A 23,770-nucleotide genomic window follows, 5' to 3' on the forward strand; every position below is an offset into this window, starting at 1 on the left:
AGAGTGGTTGTGATTGTATCAGATCACCCTCAAAGATTCCTAGAATCCCAAATATCAGTGTTTTTTAATATGACATTAATTGCGACTCACAAGTCTAAACCCCAAATTATAACTCCTTTCAGTCTTTGAGTTTATAAACTAAGTCCTCAAACACCATCCTCTTCTGAGGAATGGTAGAAGACATCACAAGGCCATGTGAATGAAATTTACAATACAGGATCAGAAGTAGTAGGAGTTGGGCAGTCAAAATGAAGCCATGCCAAAATACAAGGAGTTGTGGGATAATAGGCAAGGCAGATCCTAGTGAATACGTGGAATATGGTGCATATTTGTTGTTGTGGCAACTTCAGAATACTAACATGGCTGCTCAGATTCCAAGCTCATGGTAGTCCCAAATCTCATTGCTTTTCTTCAAGAGACTTCCCATTTTATCCTGGGATGTATCTTTTTTTTTTTTTTTTCCTCAAATTGGCAATGAATAGAATGAAAAGTATGTAAGTAAAGCTATCAAAATTACCAGAAGAATTTGGGGGTAGAGTAAAAGAACATGAAGCAGTTTATACATATGGCAATACTGAATTTTTCACTAGATGGCACAGAGATGAATCTGATATTCTTCATTTCACTCAGCTGACGTAGGTCACTTTTGTGAGATGCCCACTCAGGGGTTTCCTCTCTGGCAGGATACTCCAGAGTCTCCTCATATCTTACTTCCTCCCATTACACTTCAAAGAAATATTGTTGTTGTCTTCATCATTATCACCATTATTTTATGTTCACTATATGTAAGGCTCTAGGCTAAGTATTTCACCCACAGGATCTCCTTTATTCTGAAGCACAATCCTGTCAAATTGTTTTTATCTACAGTTCACAGATGAGGCTACTTTGCTACAGGGAAAATCAGCAATTTGTCCTACTTAAAAGGTGAGGAAGCCTTGGAATCAGAATATTCCCGACATGGATAGGTTTGTGGAAGCAGAGGGAGAGTCTGAATGAGGGGAATCGTGGACAGTTGTCTCCTAAAACCTCAATAGAAAGTCATGGAGATGATAAAGCTGCTTCAGACTGGCCTCCAGCTCAGGTATCTTCCAGATTTTAATTAAACTTCAAGTTCACCTCTTTGTGGCAGAGGGAGAGAGCCACTATAAAATCAGAGAAATGGTCTGAACTGACCAAGCAGTGAGGTAAAAAGAAGGCATATTTCTATGTTTGGATTAAGGATGAGATACTGGAAAATAATCAACATAAAAAAGAAATAATATTGGAAAATCTGGGCATTGAAGGTAATGAGTTCAAGTGTAGAAAGGAAGAAAAGAAGGTGAAGGAGACAAGCCCAGGGCAAGAGAAGAAGGAATTGGGGGTGGTAATAAACCAGGCAGATTGAAGAAATTAGGACCATAGGCACCAGGTCATATAATATGTGAGCAGTATTCAATTGTAATGTGAGTAGTCAAAGAGATTGAATCTATCTCTGACATTTGCTTATTTGATTTCTTGATTACGGGTCTTCTGTTTCCTAGAAAATTGTGATTATTAATCATTCCAGTAAAAACTGCTGAATTCAGGTTTTATCTGTGTGGCACTAGAGAAGATTGAAAGAGATTTGAAGTTCCCAAGGGACAAAGTAGATTTTACAAAACAGAAAGAGGCCAATTTATTCATTTGCAATGGGAAATAACCTGTCTCCTGGATTGTAAATTCTTGAAAGAGCATTTTGGTGAGCAGGAATTCTTGGCAAGTGATGGGGAAGTGAGATTTTGAGAGGTGGCTCATCTTCCTTACTTTAGAGATGTTTTTCTGGACCACAGAAGAAATACTGGAATCTTTCGGGAGAAAATATATTTTCTCTTTTGTTCTGAGTAGGAAAGATTTAATATCAAGTTTAGATGGTTTTCCTGAACATTATAGTTTTTGTTATCTTATTTTCTCTTCTTTTTGCTTTGAAGCATGGGTTTCTACTCTATCTTTCCTTATAGTACCTATTTTGAGCAAAACTGTGGAGATGAATGGAAGAGTGTTTACAGAAAGCACTGAAGTTTCACTTGTTTTGTTTTGTTTTCCAGGCTCAGATGCTGATCTCATCATTGCCCTCCCCACTGGAGTGGGATCCTAAACCTGGGTTGTGATTTAACAGTGAGCTCCATGGCAACCTTAAACTCCAGTAATACCCTGTCCTCCACATTCTATCTCACAGGTATCCCCGGCTATGAGGAATTTCACCACTGGATATCCATCCCATTCTGTGTCCTCTACCTTGTTGGAATAATGGGCAACTGCACCATCCTGCATATTGTTCGGACGGACCCCAGGCTCCACGAGCCCATGTACTACTTCCTGGCCATGCTCTCCCTCACTGACATGGGCATGTCCATGCCCACAATGATATCACTCTTCAGGGTGTTGTGGTCCATTTCCAGGGAAATCCAGTTCAATATCTGTGTGGTCCAAATGTTTTTTATTCACACTTTCTCTTTCACAGAATCATCCGTGCTCTTGGCTATGGCCTTTGACCGCTATGTGGCTATCTGCCACCCTCTACGATATGCTACCGTTCTCACACCAAGACTTATTGCTAAAATTGGAATTGCAGCCCTGATTAAGAGTGCCTTTGCCATGATTCCACTTCTGGCCCAGTTGGCCTTCTTTCCTTTCTGTCACTCCCACACCCTTTCTCATTCCTATTGTCTACACCAGGACATGATTCGCCTTGCCTGTGCTGACACCAAGTTTAATGTTATATATGGATTGGTTCTGATCACTGTGCTGTGGGGCATGGACTCTCTGGGTATTTTTGTGTCTTATATGTGCATCCTTCAGTCAATATTAAGAATTGCATCACGTGAGGGGAGGCTTAAGGCTCTCAACACATGTGCATCCCACATCTGTGTTGTACTCATCCTATATGTGCCTATGATTGGGCTCTCTATCGTCCATCGTTTTGCCAAACACTCTTCCCCACTCATCCATATCTTCATGGCTCACATCTACTTATTGGTCCCACCTGTGCTCAATCCAATCATCTATAGTGTGAAGACCAAACAGATCCGCCAAGGAGTACTCCATATGCTTTTCCCCACAAAAGTCAGTTCTACTGTGATGTAGACATGTCCCAAAACAATGATGACATCAACAAAATGACTTAAACACATACTGGTTTTTGTATTCTAGGTATGTTAGCATCATAGTTGCCAATAAAAGAGTAAATAGCAGAAATAAAGGCAACAGAGCATCATGGGAAGGTCCTAAAGGAGGCAGTTCATGTCTACTAGAAACATACAGCTTGACTTAATGTGTTCTTTACAAATTCCCTCTAAATATGATTATTTTGGAGCAGAGTGTGTTAGAAATCATTTCCATCTATTCCCTTCAATTTTTAATCCCAACCCCTTGCAAGATAAGCATTTATCTATTAATTTTTCATGAAATATATTAAACCCATGTATCTTTGTTTCCTGATACTCTGTGTTGTCAGAGAATTTAATATTACCTTTCTTGTTTTATCAGTGTCTTTGTGTATATATACTTTTTCTTTCTTTCTTAACAGTGGGAAAAATCTTATCTTGACATAAGAGCATATTAGGACTTGAAGCAGAAGTTATCAATCTTCATAGTGCATCAGCATCATCTTTTAAAAGTTTATACACATGTTCTGCCCTTTTTGAGGTTATTTTGTTTCTTTTTTTTATTAATTTTTATGTTGTGTTAGTCATCATATTATATTTACTTTCCTTAGGAATAGAAAGGGCCAGGGCTATTGAGTACAGCAACAAAGACAGGTAATGAAATTTTTATAGATAGTTTTTGAAAGATAAAACTCAAGGAGACGGAAGTTGGGGGAAATTGGAGGGGGAGATGAACCATGAGAGACTGTGGACTCTGAGAAACAAACTGAAGGTTTTGGAGGGGAGGGTGGTGGAAGGTTGGGTGAGCCTGGTGGTGGGTATTGCTAAGGGCACGCATTGCATGGAGCACTTGGTGTGGTGCATAAATGATGAATTCTGGAACACTGAAAAGAAATTTAAAAAATAAATAAAAAATTAAAAAAAAAACTCAAGCAGATATTCCTAGTGCTGGGTTTCCTTAGTCTTCCCTGAGGGAATAAATATTTTTGTCTTTATTTGGAATCCTTAATACTTTCATTTCCATAGATCTATTTCCCTTATCAAGTGTCCCCGCCTGAGCAGGCACTGCAATCGATTTGTTATTCCCACAATGATTTAGCACAGATTCCCAATTCTTTTTGCAATTTATAGAGAAGAATAAGAGAAAGAGATGCTATTGATTTACCTAAGTTTCTTTTTTAAATTATTATTATGTTATGTTAGTCACCACACAGTACATCGTTTTTGATGTAGTGTTCCGTGATTCATTGTTTACATATAACACCTAGTGCTCCAAGCAATACGTGTCCTCCTTAATAACCAACACTTGGCTAACCCATTCTCCCACCTTCTCCCCTCTGAAACTCTGTTTGTTTCCCATAGTCCATAGACTCTCATGGTTCTTCTCCCCCTCTGATTCCATAACCCTTCATTTTTCCCTTCTTTCTCCCAATGTCCTCCATGCTATTCCTTATGTTCCACAAATAAGTGAAACCATATGATAATTGTCTTTCTCTGCTTGACTTGTTTCACTTAGCATAATACCCTCCAGTTCCATCCATGCTATGCAAAATTTGGGTATTTATCCTTTATGATATTTGAATAGTATTCCATTGTATATATGGACCACATCTTCTTTATCCATTTGTCTGTTGAAGGGCATCTCAGCTCTTTCCACACTTTGACTATTGTGTACATTGCTGCTATGAACATTGGGGTGCATGTGGCCCTTTTTTCACTACATCTGTATCTTTGGGGTAAATATATAGTAGGGCAATTGCTGGATATTTGGATAATTGGTCATTTGGATAATTGCTGGGTCATAGAGTAGCTCTATTTTTTTTTTTTTTTAAGGAATCTCCACACTGTTTTCCAAAGTGGCTATCCAACTTGCATTCCCACCAACAGTGTGAGAGTGTTCCCCTTTCTCCAAATCCTCTCCAAAATTTATTGTTTCTTGTCTTGTCAATTTTTGCCATTCTAACTGGTATAAGGTGGTATCTCAATGTGGTTTTGTTTTGCATTTCCCTGATGGCTAATGATGTTAAGCATTTTTTCATGTTTCAATTAAAGTTCATGGGAAACTCCAATAATGTTCTTTCCTTTGATCATTTCTGTTAATATATATAATCCCAACCCCAAGACACAGCTTCCAGTAGTCAAGTGATAATTGTTCATGTGTATGGATAAACCACCTTAATTTGGAGCAGAGTATATAAAACTGTCATTACTAGCTATGATTTATGGTGACAATTATACATGAACAGACCAAAGAAATATACACATTATTAATTAAGAGGAGTCTATCTTATAAGTTTACTTGAGGGGAAAAATAACAATTGACTCATTAAATGTTGATGAGCCAGACAAGTGACAATTTATTGCAGTGGTTAGAGAATACAAGTAAGGTGAGATTATTCCTTTCATGAAGACAAATAATTATGATGCTGCTCAGTGGTTATAGATGTAAAACAATGCAGTTTATCTTCATATGTATTTTTATTTTCAGGTTAATTATATTTGTACCTTTAGGTAATCCTTGAATCTGAAGTCACATACCCTCTTAGTTCAAAGTGTTTTAGTAAATCACCTATTTTATTAATTTTATGTTTTAAAGACTTTATTTATTCTTTTTTATATATTTATTTGAGAGTGAGAGAATATGTGTATGAGGGGGTATGGGACAGAGGGAAGGGAGAGAATTTTAAGCAGACTCCATGCTCAGCATGGGGTGGAGGTAAGACTGGATCTCATAACCCTGAGATTATGACTTAAGCCATAACCAAGAGTCCCATGCTTAACTGACTGAGACACTCAGGCACCCTAGTAAGTTACCTATTTTAATTCATCAATCTGAAATTATCATGAAATTCTTCTATTGAAACCCATGAACCATTTTATCCACCAAATTTGAGAAATTATTTAGTATCAGTCAGAAAACACTGGATAATATAAAACTATGCTGCATTTCCCACCAAGAAACATTCAAGGCAGGGTTCAACAATATGATATTCATTTAGAATGTTCCTATGTGCCAAATATAGGTCTCAGCCTCCCTTTGCTGTTGATCTCACAGAGTCATGTCTAATCACAGATATCCTGTAGTTCCAAGAGAGAAATCAACAATGCAACTGCTTTCCCCTATGGCCCTTAAGACTATGTACTTTATTCCTTGTTTAGATATGACCTTGATTTTTTTTGTCTAATTTGTGGATTATGTCACAAATAATTTGGGACTGTATATTTATTTCTTGATTCTTTTAATACATATTTTGTAGATCACATTTATGCTGGGTTTCTTATTAGTATGGATACTCAGTGAAAGATACATGTTAATTAAAGAGATATATATTCTACAGTAAAAAAAAAAATAAGAAAGAAAAAGAAAAAAAAATGTTTCCAGGGTAAGATAAGGACATTGAGTTAAAAAAATAAAGAGTTCTGGAATGATAAAAAAGGTGAAAATGACAAATGACAAATAAAAATAACCATGGCAGAAAATCTCCATTGGCTTTCCAGAGTGTCCAGACAGAATGTATGGGGTTGGCAGTAGATTGTTTACAGGCACACGTGAGGCAATGAGGTAAATTTACAAGACCTTACTTTACCTTACAACCATTTAAAATTACTATGAATTTCCTGTCATATCCAGAAATCTTTGTAAGTATAATGTTGTAGAAATCTATTTGTTGGTTTTTTTCCTCAGTAAATACAGGAAAGTTACAGAAATCAGCAATTTCTCATTAAGGTATCAGCATTTCTTATGAGATGAGAAATATATAAGCCCCTGTAGCCTGTGGGAAGTTGTAGTACTGGCTCATGAGGATCTCCTTCTTATTCTTGCCAGAATATGCTGCAAATGCAACTCACCTGAGGGAGTTATTTCTCGTTCTTGCCATTATTTTAATGACTCCTTGAAGGTCAAAACTATTTAAAGTGAGTACTGTTCAAATAAATGTATCTTCCCTGTAAAAAACTTCTCAGCAGCACACTCCCCAATAGATACGGAGTCAACAGCCTATTTTTACTTAAGTTTAGTTACATAATTTCATGAATCAGGGTAATGCTAATTATCAAATAAAAATATGAGATAAGAGGTAGTACCTAGCATGCCATGACAAAAGTTCATTTCAGATTTTCAGTCTGTTCTTTAACTTCTGGCCTAGATTTCTAGGCTTTATATGTGTGCCTATCATTAGATGTCAAAGTGGTTGAGTCAGTGCATGGTAAAGTAGGATAATACATTGTAAAGTAATATCTAAATATAAAACTTTCACAAGTGAAAGCTGAAAAAGTTATATAATTTCAAAGATATCTTGGAAAAAGTCATGGAAGAGACATTCATGGAAGATATCATCAGAAGTTACATTGCAGAATGCATGGGGTCAGATGAAAACATGGCCTCTACTGGATGCCTTATGATTTGCACTCTACATCTTCCAACTAATCCGCTGGTTTCCATGGATATTGGGGCTCTCTAACAACATAGATGACTGAGAGCTCACCTTTTATTTGTATGATTATTTTTCATCTATCTGCATTGATTTACTTGAGGGAAATGAAAAACCAAAAGATACTGTTAGTACCTTAAAAAACTTCCAGATGACTCTTAATCTCACAAAACAAACTGAGGGTTGATGGAGAGAGGGGGGTTGGGAGAAGGGGGGTGGGGTTATGGACATTGGGGAGGGTATGTGCTATGGTGAGTGCTGTGAAGTGTGTAAACCTGGCGATTCACAGACCTGTACCCCTGGGGATAAAAATATATGTTTATAAAAAATAAAATTTTAAAAAAAAGTAAAAAAAAAAAAACTTCCAGAAGAGTGAAAGATAAATATGCACATGGATATTGTGAACATATGAATATTTCTCCAAGATATATGTTTTCTTTACTCAAGTTAGAAGCTGATTTCATAAGGATTATTCCAGAAATATATAAGTGACCCGAAAGCACTCTCTGCTATAATCTTAAGAGACTACCTAGAATACGGGTACGTATCTCCTGGGTTTTAACACAGTATACAACAGGGTTGAGAACAGGAGGAATCAGTAGGTATACATAACCCATGATAATGTGCACCAGGGGTGGAACATGTTTCCCAAAGCGATGGATAATGGATACCCCCAGCATAGGGACATAGACCAGCAGCACAGCACAAATGTGGGAGACACAAGTGTTAAGTGCCTTGAATTGTTCTTCCCGGGAGGCAATGCTTAGCACAGTGATCAGAATCTTCACATAAGAGAGGAGAATGAGTACGGAGTCTACTCCAAAGGTGATGAGAATGATGATGAGGCCATAGATGCTATTTATTCGGTGGTCAGAACAGGAGAGCTTAATGATATCTGGATGCAGGCAGTAGGAGTGGGAGAGCACATTAGCCTTACAAAACCTGAGTCGCTTAATGAGAAAGGGTCCTGGAAAGATGACAACCACAGCCCGTAGCAGAAGCCCCACACCTATCTTGGCAATGGTGGAATCAGTCAAAATAGTAGTGTACCTCAGTGGGTCGGAGATGGCCACATAGCGGTCAAAAGCCATGGTGAGGAGGATGCCTGACTCCATTAGGGAAAACACATGAATGAAGAACATCTGGATGAGGCAGGCATCAAAGTCTATTTCACGAATATTAAGCCAGAAAAGCTTGAGTAGTGTGGGCAGGGTGGCAGCACAGAGTCCCAGGTCTGTAGCAGCCAACATGGAGAGAAAAAGGTACATGGGTGCATGAAGTGACTGTTCTACCCGAATAACCACCAAGATGGTGATGTTCCCCATTAGGGCAATCAGGTAGAGGGCACAAAACAAGATGGAAATCACTGGATGTGAGTCTTCCAGACCAGGGAAACCACTCAACAGAAAGGGTCTGTAGGTACTACCATTGAAAAAGACCATGACGTGTCGTTTGGAGTAATCAATAGTCTTTGGGTCCGGAGTAAACCAGTCAGGATTAGCACACCATCAACATGAGCCTTATGTCACGAAGCTGACATTCTGTGGATATGCCGTTCACTATATAAATTCCGTTCACCACCTACTCAAAGCTGTAATCAAAGAGAAACATGCAGGCACTAGTAAACTTTCAGACAAGAGCTCATAATAAGAAACTCGTATCAGTATGTATTTTCCCCAAATAACAAGACATGAAATATTGTGTAAAAACATAGTCTCTAATTTCTAACATTTCTAATATAAAGTGTGGTATGGTTTCTAGCAGAGAGCAACCTGAAACTTGTTTCAGGATTAAAGTCTAAACAAATAGGTGCAAATTGGAAAAAAACTCTCCGGTCTTCTTATGCTTGTGCTCCCTCTTCAGTCCACTAAGAGAGTCAAGTGCTGAAAGTAGGGAAGTGTGGATGTCATCCACACAGAGTTCCTATCTTTGCAAAGAGAACCGCCTCAGATCCCTGATTACATTAGAATCTCTATCAGTACAGAAGCTCAGGGCCCTGTTAGGAGATGATGCCGACTCCATTATTCCTGTATCTTTATTCTCTCTCAACTTCATTTTGAAAGTGTGGACCAAAGAACAAGACTGGAGTCCAAGAAGTCCATATTCTGTTCCTCATCTGACACTAACTATATGATAGTGACTAAGTTGCTTCTGATCTCTGAACTAAGTTTTTTTTTTTAAATTTTTAAAGTATTTAAGTGATGTGAAGTTAAGTAAATGATCTTCTAAAGACTCTTGCCAAGAGGATCTATTTAGTTAATTTATAATTTTTTTAACAAATAAATATTTAAAAATGTGTTATGTACCTACAAAACTGCCCATCCTAGATATTGCCTTGTGCAATCAAAATATAAAGCGGACCAGATTACAATGCTATGCAGCTACATGTATCTTGTGCTGGGAAAGCTCCCTGGAAGGGAATATAAGAGGTCATATTTTAAGTGGTCCTAAAGGTGGGGAAAAAGTGCCCCCATTGGGTTCTGTGATGGGATAGGAAAATTCCATAAAGATAGAAAAACCATGAAGCAAAGGAGAGTATGAAAAGTTCTGGAATTTGTAACAATTTGCAGAATAAGTTTTGGATATAGATAAAGCCTTGATATGAGAAGCATTATGAAACAAGACAGGAGTAAGTAATCTTAAAAAAAATCCATATTATTCCTAAATAAATTAACGTAAGTGCTAATTTTGAATGAGTGTGTGTGTGTGTGTGTGTGTGTGTGTGTTTGAGAGGGTGAATGGTATGTTCATGTTATTAAAAGATGATTCTAGTTGCTCTGTGGTCAATTAATTGCATGAGAAAATTTTATAATTCTCAGTAAGGTTATTCCCCTGTTTGGGAAGCTGTATATGGATAACAATAGCTAAATTCTGCTGAAAGGGACTTTATCTCTGGGACTGTAACAACTTTAAAGATCATCTCCATAAAATATATGAGACCCCTATGAAAAAAATTCTTATTCACTCTTACTTTTCTGATGAAGTATCAAGCTTTTAGAAAGAAAGTGACTTCCTTCAGAAATAGCAATTAAGCTGAAAGATAGTTGAATTCAGTGGAGGCAAGAAAATACACAATCTATTAATTTTGCCATACTATGACTGATTTCCTAAATGGACCATCTCAGTACAAAGGAAAACACGGGGTTTTGCTTGGCTTCAGTGGTTGGATGGCCTTGGGCAAACAATTTTACCTCTTTGAGCCCAAGGTTTGTACCTTCACATTATGGATAGTAACAGTAATAATGTCTATAACATATGAGTTCTGTGAGAAGTAGATGAGATGATACATATTAAGAATATATAACCTAGTCTGGTACGAAGGATCTTCTTAGAAATATTGGTTATTAAGAATATTTCTGAGGAGAGTGCCACATGTTTCTATGCTATATCAAAGAAAGCAAATAGGTCACCTGAGTCTGTGTTGCTAGCTACAGAAACAATTAGGAGGTAAGCACCATACATTTCATAAACAAGATCCCATGAATTCTTCCTATCAGGGCATGGCATTCCCTAGAGACTTACTGATCATTGCTTGCTTACACCTAATATCTCCATTGATCATTTTGTAAACCTGGTGAGTCCCAGCAAATTTGCATCTTTAGAAAGAGTACAGTGAACCAAGATCAAAAGGAAGGAGTGTTCCAGTGGCCTCAGTCTCATTATACAAACAGATCTGTAAAGGAAATGAAATCTGTGGATAAGGATGACCTTTTAAGACCTCTCCTTTCCTGGAATTTCTGTTAGGAACAAGAAAGATACCTGATTTTCCACCATAGATAGTAAGTCAGTACTTGGGATCATAAGCATAAAAGAAATATTCCTAAAATTATGTCTAGGAGCAGGTCGTTAATTAACTCTGTGTGTGTGTGTGTGTGTGTGTGTGTGTGTGTCTGTCTGTCTACCAGCCAGTATCTGAATTCTTCTGAGGTTTCCCTATGAAAATCATGTCTATCTCCCATGAGAACCATGGGTTTTTCCCAAAGTCCATAAACCTTATGTAGCTATTTTCTTCCACCACTTTATAAGGCATAAATCAATCTTTCTTTTGCACTATTATCTGCAGTATTTTTCTATCCTAAGTAGGATCTTAATGCAGATCACTTAGGAGAAATGCTATGCAATTAACATTTGATGCTGTGGATAGTAGCAAATGAATTATATGGGCTAGTTTTTAATTACACTGGGTTACTAATTATAGAATACTTGGGCAAGATCTTTTCTTTGATTTTTTTCATGTGTTAACCTGTTTTTTCACTGTATCTATGTTTATGGTAGAGGAGACTGTTGTTTACCTGACTGCATGGGCAGAAACATATGGAGAAACAGAAAAAGAAAAACAAAAAGAAAGAAAAGGGAAAAAGCCACAGAGAAACATATATTAATGTTGAGTAAGGTTGAGGCTGAACTGTTCATATCATATTAACTAAGAAAGACTGCAATACTTCAAATATTTAAATGCTGTGGAGATGGGCTGAAGATACTTTCACTTTAAATATAAATAAGAATTGATATAGTTAATTATAATGGTGACAGTGTTGATGATGATGATAGTCAACACGACAGCATTGATGATATTCAATCAGAAAAAGAAAGCCTCTGCAAGAATAATTTTCAGCGTCCTCCTCTCTGTGCCTATGTGATAACACAAGGTGGGAATACAGGTGTTCCTCCAGATGAAGTGTGTTGACTATTGATCCTCAGTAAAGGAGAGAGGATACATAGGGAATGGATAGTAAATGCTGCAGTGATTGATTGGATATGAACTTGTTTGAGCAGAAAAATATCTAAGAAGATGATTGCCTGAAAGTGGTACCCTTCAGAGTGGTCCATTCTTAAATAAATAAGTAATCAGAATGAACATCAGTACCCACATTATGAAATGAAACATAGTAAATGTGGTACTCAGGACATCAAAGTTAAAGGCAGTGCAGGATTATACGTTATCATACACATACACAGAAGATAAAAGGAGGAGATACTGTCTTGAAACAAATTCCAGATAAATATAATGAATGATCACCTTAATGAACTCAGCCAAATGAACATATGTTTAAAAGATATCTTATGTCACATTTGATTGAAAAAGTGCAATAATCATCTTCACATGACATCCTGGCTTAGAGATGTGAGAGGCAATCTCCATTAACTTATATAGTTTGTAAAACGGTATCATTCTCTTAATAAATAAAAATGTAAAGATTTCTTCACGAGGACAAGTTCAGGATAACAATTGTATCAATCTGTGGATTAAGGAAGACTGATTAATATTTTACTGGATTCATCAGTGTTTTTAAACATGACTTTTCTGGGGTGCCTGGGTGGCTCAGTGGGTTAAGCCTCTGCCTTCGGCTCAGGTCATGATCTCAGGGTCCTGGGATCGAGCCCCACATCAGGCTCTCTTCTCAGCAGGGAGCCTGCTTCCCCCCCTCCACTCTGCCTGCTTCTCTGCCTACTTGTGATCTCTGTCTGTCAAATAAGTAAATAAAATCTTTTAAAAAAAACTTAAACAAAACAAAACAAAACAAAATATGACTTTTCTACCTTACAGTCCTGGAGTTTTTCAGAGGAACATGGATCACATGGATCCTGTTGCTATCCCAAAGTGGCAGAGGGCTGATGTTGGCCCTTAACTATCAGAGACACTGTGGGTATAGCTAAATCCCTTCCCACACATGTTCTCCAAACTCTTGCCAGTACAGATTGTTGTAGTCTTACAAGTTTTCAGTGAATAAACTAACTAAAATCAGAGAGGTGAGATTGGTTAAGAAGGATGTCATCTTACGTTTCGCACGAGGTTAATGTGCTGCCATTATTTTTCCAGAGTCCAAGCTTGCAAGTCTTGCATGTGTACTTCTTCAGTTTAATAATAAAAATACGTGTGTATTAAAAAAAATGAGTCATGTGGTTCCTTGACATCTGGATGATTAAGTCTAGAATGAAACACAGCATCATTACATAATTGTTGGGACTGTGACAATGAGGAAAAGGAACCCACATTTACAATGGAGTTGGGAGGTTCTGAGGGGTGCTCTCATGTACCTGCCACATGTTGTGTTTGCATAATCAGCAAGGAGAGGAAATTGTTTTGACAGGGGAGGACACTTTTCTCATAGGAATTTTATCTCCTACTCTTTTTTTAAATTTAAATTCAATTAGCCAATATATAGTACATCATTAGTTTCAGATGTAGTGTTCAATGATCAATTAGTTGTGTATAATACCCAGTGTTCATTCCAGCAAGTGCCCTCCTTAATAATCCATCACCCAGTCACCCCATCCCCCACCCATCTCCATTTCCATAGCCCTCGCTTTGTTTCCATGAGTCAAGAGTCTCTCGTGGTTTGTCCCCCTCTCTGATTTCTTCCTTCTCCTGCTTTTAAGAAAAAGAAAGACAATCCCTCCCTGTTTTAGTAGCAACACATTAACCACTGCCTGCAGCCAGTGGTAATCTGCCACAACCTCGAAATCTCTTTCTGCTCCATAAACTTTTGTACAAAGCAGTCCTCCCCAATGTCCTCCTAAAACTGAATAAAAGCTTACTTTCCCTTGGTCTTCTCAGACTTGCCTATGGTTTGACATCATTTGCTTGTCTAAATTTGTAAGTTCTCTGCTATTCCTAAATAAACTCATTTTGCTGCTAAAACAACTGGCCATTTTATTTTTAAGGTTGACATTACCCAGGTACAGTGAACACAGACTCCCCTGAAGTCAGCCTGTCTGTGTGGCATGTAAGTGTGCCTCCCATTAGTGTCCGATGTAGAACCGGAAAAAGGTAAGGAAGAGAGCCTTCAGGACTCCAACAAGGATCAACCCCAGACTCCTGTGCCTAATGGAATAGGCATTAAGTTAAAGCAGTGAACAAATAGGACACATACAAAAATGAGCTTTAAAAGTAATGAGTAACATTGAAGTGGGACACAAAGGAGTTCTGCTGTGCATTGTCTTACCTGACCACGGGTTCTGTGGGAATGAGGATGAGCACCCATCTCACCTGAGGAGGCCTTCAGTTCTCTCACAGTCTTATAGTTTTTCCAATAAGCTCAGCTATAGGCAAGTTTTTGAACGGTTGAAGGCTCCCAAGGGCATGGAGGCAGATGGCCTCCCAGTGGTATCATGGTAAGACACTACTGGGAATTGGATTCTAAGTCTTTACTCTTAACATCATAGTAATGAGAGAATCTAGGATCGGGGGGAGAAAAGGGGTGAATCCTCCTCAACTATCTCTGGAGTCTGCTCCTCAGCAGGATTGTTTGAGTCTCAGAAGTTTTGATTTTTTTTCAATATCATATGTATGCATTAGAGAAGGAAAGGTAGTGTCTAGTCCCTTTATTTTAAATAAAGCCTTTTTATCCTGAATATAGTAGATCTCCACATCTGTCCTTCAGAATCTTAACAGTTCATAAAGAAGCCTTAAGGGGATTCAATCATGTAGATCATCCAGATGGTCTTAACATCTTAGTCTCTCAAGGCTTTGTCCTTGGAATAGCTCTTCGTGTTGAAATGCTGAATGGAAAGTCCATGCCAAGGTGGGGAGTTGTGTTAAGGAGCCTGTCATTGCCGAGGTCCAGCTGTGGGGTTAGCTGGGAGTCACCACCTCTTGATGACCTCCTTTAACACTCCATCCCTCATGATGGGCTCTCCCATGCCCCCTCTTCTGCAATGTGCCCTGAGCAGTGAGCAGGAGTTTCAGTAGTATGAGTGGGGGGAGGGTTCATCTGCTGTCTGCATGCTTTGGAAGCACATGTCCCAGCAACAGCAGAGACTCATGCAAGAGAAAACACAGATTAAGATAACAATTGCCAAAATAAGTAACATATTTTTTCTCCAAGAGCCCCATGATCCAAACCACTGATGTTTTAAGTTCCCTAGGCTGGGAGTCAGATAACTCAGTGTCCTCAAGTAATTTAACGAAACAGATCTGCCAAGGAATCCTCCATCTGCTTTTCCCCACAAAAGTCAGTTCTACTGTGATGTAGGCATGTCCTCAAGGCAAAGATGGCTTCAATCTAAATGATTTAAATACATACTTATTTATGTGCTCTAGATATGTCATCATAACTGCCAACAAAAGAGTAAAGAGCAGAAATAGAGTCAACAGAGTATGTTGAGAAGTGGTTATAGTAGAGTTGGTGTCCATTGGGACTATACAGCTTAACATGTACTTCATAAATTCCCTTTAAATATGAATGTATTGGAGTGGAGTGTCCTAGAAATCATTTCCATCTATTCCCTTCCATTTCTAATTCCAGTCTTTTCCAGGGTGATTTATCTGTTAATTCTTCACTAAATATATTAAACCCATGTATCTTTGCTTCCTGATACTCTGCATTTGTCAGGGAATTTAATATTCCCTTTCTTGTAATATCAGTGTCTCTGGATATCTACTTTTTCCTTCTTTCTTAACAATGAGAAAAATCTTATCTTGACATAAAGGCATTTTAGAGCTCAAAGCAGAAGTTAGAAATCCTAGCAATGTATCCACATCATATTTCAAAAACTTACATTCATGTTATACCCTACTAAGAATATTTAGTTTCCTCTGGAATAGAAAAGTACAATGTGCATATTTTTCTCTTGCTCAATTTTTAGAAATAATTTTAATTTCATAAAAATTGAGATCCTGTCATTTTTAAACACTCCAGATATTATGATGTGAAGTCTATGATTGTAATCCATTGGGTTAAATGCATCTTAATAATTTAGGGCATACTATTTATTTAAATCTAAAAAATATTATATTTGGTATCCTTGGCTATGAGGAATTTCACTCATGTAGCAATATAATTCATTGGGGTATAGCTATTTATAAATTTGTGGTAGCTGGAAACAGCTAAAGATTAAGGTCTCACAATTTTATCTAGAACTGTTTTCAACACACAAAACTATCTTCCTTGTGATTCTGAAATTATCTGGCACCTGGCTGTATATAGGGTTGTATAAAAATACTTGCAAATGCAACTGAATTTTCTTAGCTGGTACAGCTATAATTGTGCAAAGCAAAAAATAAACAAAGGGGACAAATAAAACTTTAAAAATGTGTTATGGTTCCCAGTATTTATGTAATAATTAGTAATATATTTCACATATCTTGTTCTACCTATCCTTGGTAGATAGGTAGATAGCAAACTCTTCAAAGAGTTTGCTGCCTGTAGGCATGAATATTATGCTTGGCATAAAAGTGACATTAAATAATTATTGAATATATAAATGATGAAAGGAATGAATCAATTATTGAAAAAGAATGACTAGTTTGGATATAAAGAAAAAGTCTTGAAGGAAAAGATTTGACATGTCATGAACCCACATGTCATATAATAAAAGAGAGTTTACTAACTTAAAATCAGGATTTCAAATTTCAGGCACATGGAGTATATCTACAACTTATATCTGCTGTCTGGTTTTAACTCAACTATGATGTTTCCACCATATTATCCTATTTCTTGATTCTAATTCTAATTACCCTTCTCCTTTTAGCACATTCACTTCAAGTAAGGGACATCAACTAAAAATAAGAAAGATGTATAAACATCATAATTAGATAATATTTGGTGTAATAAATAATTAAATAAAATTGATAGGAAAAGTGAAAATTTTGAGAATGATCATTACCACCAGGTATACATTGTATAAGTAACATTTAACTATTGATAATCATTTTTATTTTTTTAAAGATTTTATTTATTTATTTGACAGACAATTGATCACAAGTAGGCAGAGAGGCAGACAGAGAGAGAGGGGGAAGCAGGCTCCCTGCTGAGCAGAGAGCCCAATGCCATGCGGGGCTTGATCCCAGGACCCTGAGATCATGACCTGAGCTGAAGGCAGAGGCTTTAACCCACTGAGCCACCCAGCCGCCCCTAATAATCATTTTTAAAATAAGAACTTCAAATACAAAATATGTATTTTTTTTTAAATATTTTATTTATTTATTTGACAGAGAGAGAAAACAAGCACAAGTAAGGGGGAGCAGCAGAGGGAGAGGGAGAAACAGACTTCCCACTGAAGGGAATCCAATGCCGGACTGGATCTCAGGACCTCAGCATTATGACCTGAGCTGAAGGCAGAAGCTTAGCTAACTGAGCCATCCAGGAACCCTACAAAATATATTTCCAACCTGTGATGTTGAATATACCTTTCCTAGCATCTATGCTCCAAAAAAACAATATTGTATTAGGCTTTGTTGCTGTTGTTGTTCACAGAAATATGTTTAAGCTACTTACTGCACCTTAGATTTTGCATTTTGCATATGAATAAAACTATTTTAAAGGAATGCCTACATAGGTAATGCAATATTTGGACACACAAATTATTATTTACTATGTTACCTTCTTAAATTTATTACTATAATTACATTATAATCATAACATATTTTATCAAAAACATTTAGAAAACCACATATTTTTAAATTAAGATCATTTTTCCCATAAAATATCATTGGTGAGGAGATGAGTGATTGAATATCTGAATGGATGAATGAATGAATGAATGAATGAATGAATAACAAGTTGGTACTATGGTTGAGAACAGAAACATCTTGTTCTGGAACCTTAATGAAGGCAAAAGTTTAGTCTTCTGGCAAGCAGTTGGTGGTCCAAAAACAGGTAGGTTTCTTGTTCTTGCCTAGAACTACAATAATATGACTGAAACGTCTTTCTCATTTGTATATGGATTTATAAATCAGGAGGCACTCTTACTCATATTACCTTGTTTGACAAAGTCATGAGTGTCTTTTGAAAACATTCTCTGCCATCTTGCAGAATGTGTAAGTGACCCAGAAACCCAAATCATAATTCATTTTTGTATACTAATCCCCAATCACTGGGCAAAATGCAATGCAATTGTTTTCGTAATGTCAAACGTTATCTTTTAGGTTATACATTAATCCTCTTGATACTGCAGAAATCTTCTTGTTGCAAAACACAATGGCAAGAAAAAATGATAGCAGAGATCACTATCCCCTTTGTCATTAAAGTGTCTGGTATTGTCTTCTACACAAAGCATTACCACAAAATACTTCATTATCTCACTTAGTAATTCAGTTATTCAATCCGGTATCTCAAATAATAAAAACATAATTCAGTCAAAAATGTACAGTGTTGAAATGATCTGACTACATTTAGAGTCTGGAAATAGCCACATACATTAATAAGGAGAATGATAACAATATAAATATTTTGAAGGCACTCCATCAACTACTTCAACCACTAGACCATGTATATGTTTATATTATGTTCATGATACTCATTTTTATTGTCTGATGCCCGGGAAAATTTTAACTCTTTTATTAATCAATGGGTGGACATTTTCTATAGGATAAAAGGTATTACATTCCAGGAATTTTGCCAGACAGATTTATAGATGATAAATTTTGTCCCAGGTAATATAGAATGCAATTAGCAAGAAGGTTTAGGGTGTGAAAAGCTACACTAGGAAAATTACATGTGCTTTTTTATTTAAAGAGCTAAATGAATCCAGTGAACATAATCCTGCTGGTTTGTTGTGATTTTTTTTTTTTTTTTGAGAATTTCATTGACAAAATTTCATCCCCATTAACCAGAATGTTAAGTGATGTAACAGAGTCATGCAGTTTTAGCAACCTGACCCAAGATGGGGCAATTAGCCTGACTTTCTCCTTCCTGAGTCATAGGTACTCAAATTCCTTGCATGTCATGCCACTCCTCAGATCCTGCTTTTTTGTTTACTTAACCCAATCAAAGTAACTTTCTATTGTGTGTAAAAATATCTTTATTGCAACAAAGTATTGAAGGAGATATGAAACAGACAAGCTAAGAGAAAGAGTAAAGGAAGTATTTAAAGAATATGCCCTATATAATACATAAGGACATATTAGGGCATTTGTTACATAGAATTATTAGCATTTGGTATTTTTTTTTAAAGATCTTTTATTTATTTATTTATTTGTCAGAGAGAGAGAACACGAGCAAGCAGAGTAGCAGGCAGAGACAGAGAGAGAAGCAGGCTCCCCACTGAGCAAGGAGCCCTATGCGGGACTCGATTCCAGGACCCTGGGATAATGACCTGAGCCAAAGGCAGTGGCTTAACTGACTGAGCCATCCAGGCATCCCTAGCATTTAGTATTTCATGTTAATGCATTTATTTAACAGATATTTATAAAATTATTTATTAAATTATTTGTATATTCTGCATTCTGTGGATGCAGTGATGAAGCTGGAATCTGAACTAAGATTGTCCATAGCAAACTGACATTAAGAGAGGCGTTTTGTAGTACAAAAGGGATATTTCAGTCACCTATGCTGTTACTGTGACTCCACTGATTATTACCTTAATATGTTGAGATACCCTTTGATGGTACCAGAGCAGTTGCCTTCCTTTTTACCCTTTGGTGGGAAGGCAGCATTGGGAAATTTATTTTAAGTCCTATCCAGAGGTTAGGTGTTCTGGGGGATAGATCTGCCTGGGTTGATTCACACTTGACATTTAAGTCTGATCCTCTATCCTGGACTCACCTATTCTTTCTTGCTTCATTACACTTGGGTCATTTTGGTTGGTTACAGAGCCCTAGGACACGCATCCTTATCTCCTTTGTCTTTACCCCATAAACAATGGGGTTCATGGTAGGTGGCACCAGTAAGTAGAGGTTTGCCAGGAGGATAAGGACATGTCTGGGTACATGATTTCCAAAGCGATGGGTAAAGAAGGAAAAGAAGGCCAGAGTATAAAATATCAAGATGACACATATATGAGCTCCACATGTTCCAAAGGCCTTAGTCCGGGCTTCCTTGGAAGGTAGCTGGAAGACTGTTCTCAGGATTAGCCAGTAGGACAGGGAGATGAGCACAAAGTCCAGCCCTGTGGTGAGGAGAGCAGCGGTGAGTCCATAAATGCTATTAAGGGCATAGCTATTACAGGCTAACTTCGCAATGCCCATGTTCTCACAGTAGGTATGGTGGATGACATTGTTCCGACAGAAATGCAGCCGGAAAATGAGGAGGACACCAGGGGTGACCACAGCCACACTCCGAGCCAGCAGAGCCAGGCCCACCTTGCTGATGAGAGAGCCTGTAAGTAGGGTTGCATAATGGAGTGGTGCACAGATAGCCACATAGCGATCAAAAGCCATTGACAAGAGAACAGCAGACTCAGAGAGGAAAAGAGCATGAACAAAAAACATCTGTGTGAGACATGCAGGATAAGTTGATGGGGAAGGGCCCTGCCAGAAGATAATAAGCATTTTGGGCACTGTGACAGTACAAAGGAGAACATCATTGAGTGCCAGCATGGCCAGGAAGAGATACATGGGCTCGTGGAGGTTCCTGTCCCAAGCCACCACTGCCATAACCAGGCCATTTCCTATCACAGCCAAAAGGTACATGAAGCTGAAGGGGATGGAGATCCAGATTTGGAAGTCTTCTAATCCTGGGATTCCAGTCAGCAGAAAGGCAGTGACGTGAGTGGATGTAGAATTACATGGTCTTATGGACAGGTGTCCCAAGTCTGTTACATGACAGAGAGAAAATGGGTAGAGTGCACACTAAATATTTGTAGAAAACAAATATTTATTCTCTTGTCCTAGTAACAACCTAACCATTAATTTTGACATGATGAAATGGAAGGAAAATAAAATGGTCTGAGAAAAGCTATTAATTATCTGAATAAGGGTGCCTGGATGGCTCAATTGGTAGAGCATGTGACTCAATCTCCAGGTCTTGAGTTCAAGCCTCAATTTTGGGCTTAGAGCTTACAAAACAAAATAAAACAAAACTCAAAGAACAGCAACCAACAAAGCACACACACACAACCCCCCCCGCAAAAACAAATCCTGAATGATTATAAGGAAATCACCTCTCTTTTATGGAGTATCTAGTTCTTTCTGAAAATCAATCAATCAATCAATCAATCAATCAGAATAATAAGGGTTGAAATCTTTATTTGTGTAAACCTAATTGCTATAACCACATCATGTATGTGTATGTCTTTTGAACTTTTAACCATGTTATGTATACAATCTTTGTCTGCCTAAAAATAAAAAAAAATAATTAAATACAGAAAAGTCATTTTCTCTTTCTTTTTTCTCTGTAACATTACACAGAAGTCTGGAGATGGTTAATATTCCATTCTTTGACAAAAAACTTAAGGGGAGGTCATGGGTTGACAGATTGATACATAATGGGCCAGTATAAAGCTTCCAATTCTTGTTTCCCATCCTGATAGTATGAAAGATGTTTCCTTACCCTACACTTTTGCTACAGTAAAGAAAAAGTTTTACTCATCTGCCTCTCATTTGTACTCGTGAAGACAATGAATATTTAAACATGAAGTTTAAACTACTATGCCAAAGTTGTAATATCATTCAGATCCTAACAAGCACTCTCAAGGATCATGAAGTGGAATCAAGGAAGACACTAAAAATCCAGAGTACAGAGTGTTCTCTTTCAGAACAAGACAGTCACTGAAGATGTCAAAGCCCATTATCATTCAATAGCTCTCATTGAAAGACCCATCTACAGAGCAGAGTGATTTCGATTTTCATACTCACCAACCAAAGAATAAGATAACATTTTAGCAACTTTTTAAAGTAACAATAGTTCTTACTTTTAATGTATCAAAAAATTACAAAATAAAAATAGCTTTCTTTAAAAAGTCCCTCCAATATAAAATTATTCTTTTCCCAAGTCAATAAAATATTAATTCAATTAGTCAAGTTTGTATTTAAGGACAATACTTTTGGCAAAAGCACAAAGTATGTGTAGAAATGCTTTTGACTGCAAATCTTGAGAAGTTTCAAAGTGATAGACAAGTCTAGAATCTGCAAAGGGTACACTTTTCATGTGGCCCTGTCACACCATCACTTAGATTGAAAGCTACACTGTATTACATTATGTCTATTATTCCTGTAATTGTTAATTGAAACCTTTTTCAGATTATCTCTACCCTTCACAATAAATAGGGCATATTTTCATATTATTAACATATTATTATTATAACATATTATTCATAATTTCATAATTAACACATATTTATTCTATTCTCCCTCACACTGTCTTCTCTCTCTCTCTCTCTCATATGAAATTGTAATAAGAAAGAAAAGACAAAATTTTTCATCAAAGGGCAAACACATGGAAGGGATGAAATTGTTTTTTTGTTTGTTTTGTTTTTTATGTATTTGACAGAGAGAGAGATCACAAGTTGGCAGAGAGGCAGGCAGAGGCAGGCTGAGCAAATAGCCGATGAGGGGCTTGATCCCAGGACCCTGAGATCATGACCTGAGCTGAAGGCAGAGGCTTTAATCCACTGACCCACCCAGGCGCCCCGGGATGAAATTGTTTTTAATGCAACTCTGAGAGATATTTTTTTGAATGGTTATCCTGTTAAAAATATGGAGACACCACAATTTCATTAGCCTGGTAAGTTTGTGGCTTTGCTGCTGCTGCTGCTGCTGCTGTTGCTGCTGCTGCTTCTTCTTTGTCTTTTTTTTATTGTGTTATGTTAGTCACCATACAGTACATCATTAGTTTTTGAGGCAGTGTTCCAAGATTCATTGTTTGCATATAACACCCAGTGCTCCATGCAATCTGTGCCCTCCTTAATACCAATCACCAGGCTTTGCTTCTTTTATCTGATTGTCTCTCAACAGTGCCTGACTTTGCTGTGTAACAACCACACCGAAAATATCACCATATTTGGTTAGAAGTCATATCACATATCAGCACAGGGATGGTCAGTGTAGCAGTAATGGTAAAAATAATAATTGGAAATACATATTAATGGTTGCAATGTGCTAAGCATTTTCCTAAAACATATGCTAATCACTTTACATGGATTACCCAATTTAATGGTAACAACTACTATAAGAAATAACTATTGTTAGTGTCCTAATTTTACACAGAAGACAACTCAGATACCTGAGGACCTTCCTAAAATCATATTACTAAGGGGTGTGTGAAGCCTGTTTTCAAATCAGGGATCCTAACTGCAGCACCCACCGTTTTAACCATGAAACTATTCTAACTTACCTTTCAGATGCATGGTTTTTCTAAACCACTGGGAACATAAAAAGGCAGATCTTGAATTTCCTCTTAGCACCTCCCACAGTTATATTCTTAGGTGTTAGGTAAAAATGTCATGTCTGTTTATAGGGATTTAGAGGATGTGTGTGTGTGTGCATGCAAATAAATATCTATACCTTTATTGTACATAGATCTTTACAACAGCAACTCAAGGACTAACCTCTGGGAC

General features: G+C 37.3%; 3 protein-coding genes across 3 annotated transcripts; 1 reads left to right on the forward strand and 2 right to left on the reverse strand.

The window, feature by feature from the left end:
* Nucleotides 1-1,034: 1,034 nt before the first annotated feature.
* On the forward strand, nt 1,035-3,190 carry LOC116865346 (olfactory receptor 51L1-like). Its single transcript, XM_032853618.1, has 2 exons — nt 1,035-1,081; nt 2,064-3,190. Exon 2 carries the CDS (start codon nt 2,143-2,145, stop codon nt 3,100-3,102), a length of 960 nt encoding a protein of 319 aa, XP_032709509.1. The 5' UTR covers nt 1,035-1,081; nt 2,064-2,142; the 3' UTR covers nt 3,103-3,190.
* Nucleotides 3,191-6,277: 3,087 nt separating this feature from the next.
* On the reverse strand, nt 6,278-8,994 carry LOC116864872 (olfactory receptor 51I2-like). The gene is made up of 2 exons (XM_032852687.1): nt 8,082-8,994; nt 6,278-6,351 (listed from the first exon to the last, which is right to left on the reverse strand). Exons 1-2 carry the CDS (start codon nt 8,992-8,994, stop codon nt 6,278-6,280), a joined length of 987 nt encoding a protein of 328 aa, XP_032708578.1.
* A 6,183-nt stretch (nt 8,995-15,177) lies between these two features.
* LOC116864873 (olfactory receptor 52Z1-like) lies at nt 15,178-23,560 on the reverse strand. Its single transcript, XM_032852688.1, has 3 exons — nt 23,548-23,560; nt 20,087-21,028; nt 15,178-15,314 (listed from the first exon to the last, which is right to left on the reverse strand). Exons 1-3 carry the CDS (start codon nt 23,558-23,560, stop codon nt 15,178-15,180), a joined length of 1,092 nt encoding a protein of 363 aa, XP_032708579.1.
* Between the last annotated feature and the right edge of the window lie 210 nt (nt 23,561-23,770).

The sequence above is a fragment of the Lontra canadensis genome, unplaced genomic scaffold, assembly GCF_010015895.1.
Source record: "Lontra canadensis isolate GAN:19392208 unplaced genomic scaffold, GSC_riverotter_1.0 scaffold7, whole genome shotgun sequence".
Taxonomy (NCBI): domain Eukaryota; kingdom Metazoa; phylum Chordata; class Mammalia; order Carnivora; family Mustelidae; genus Lontra; species Lontra canadensis.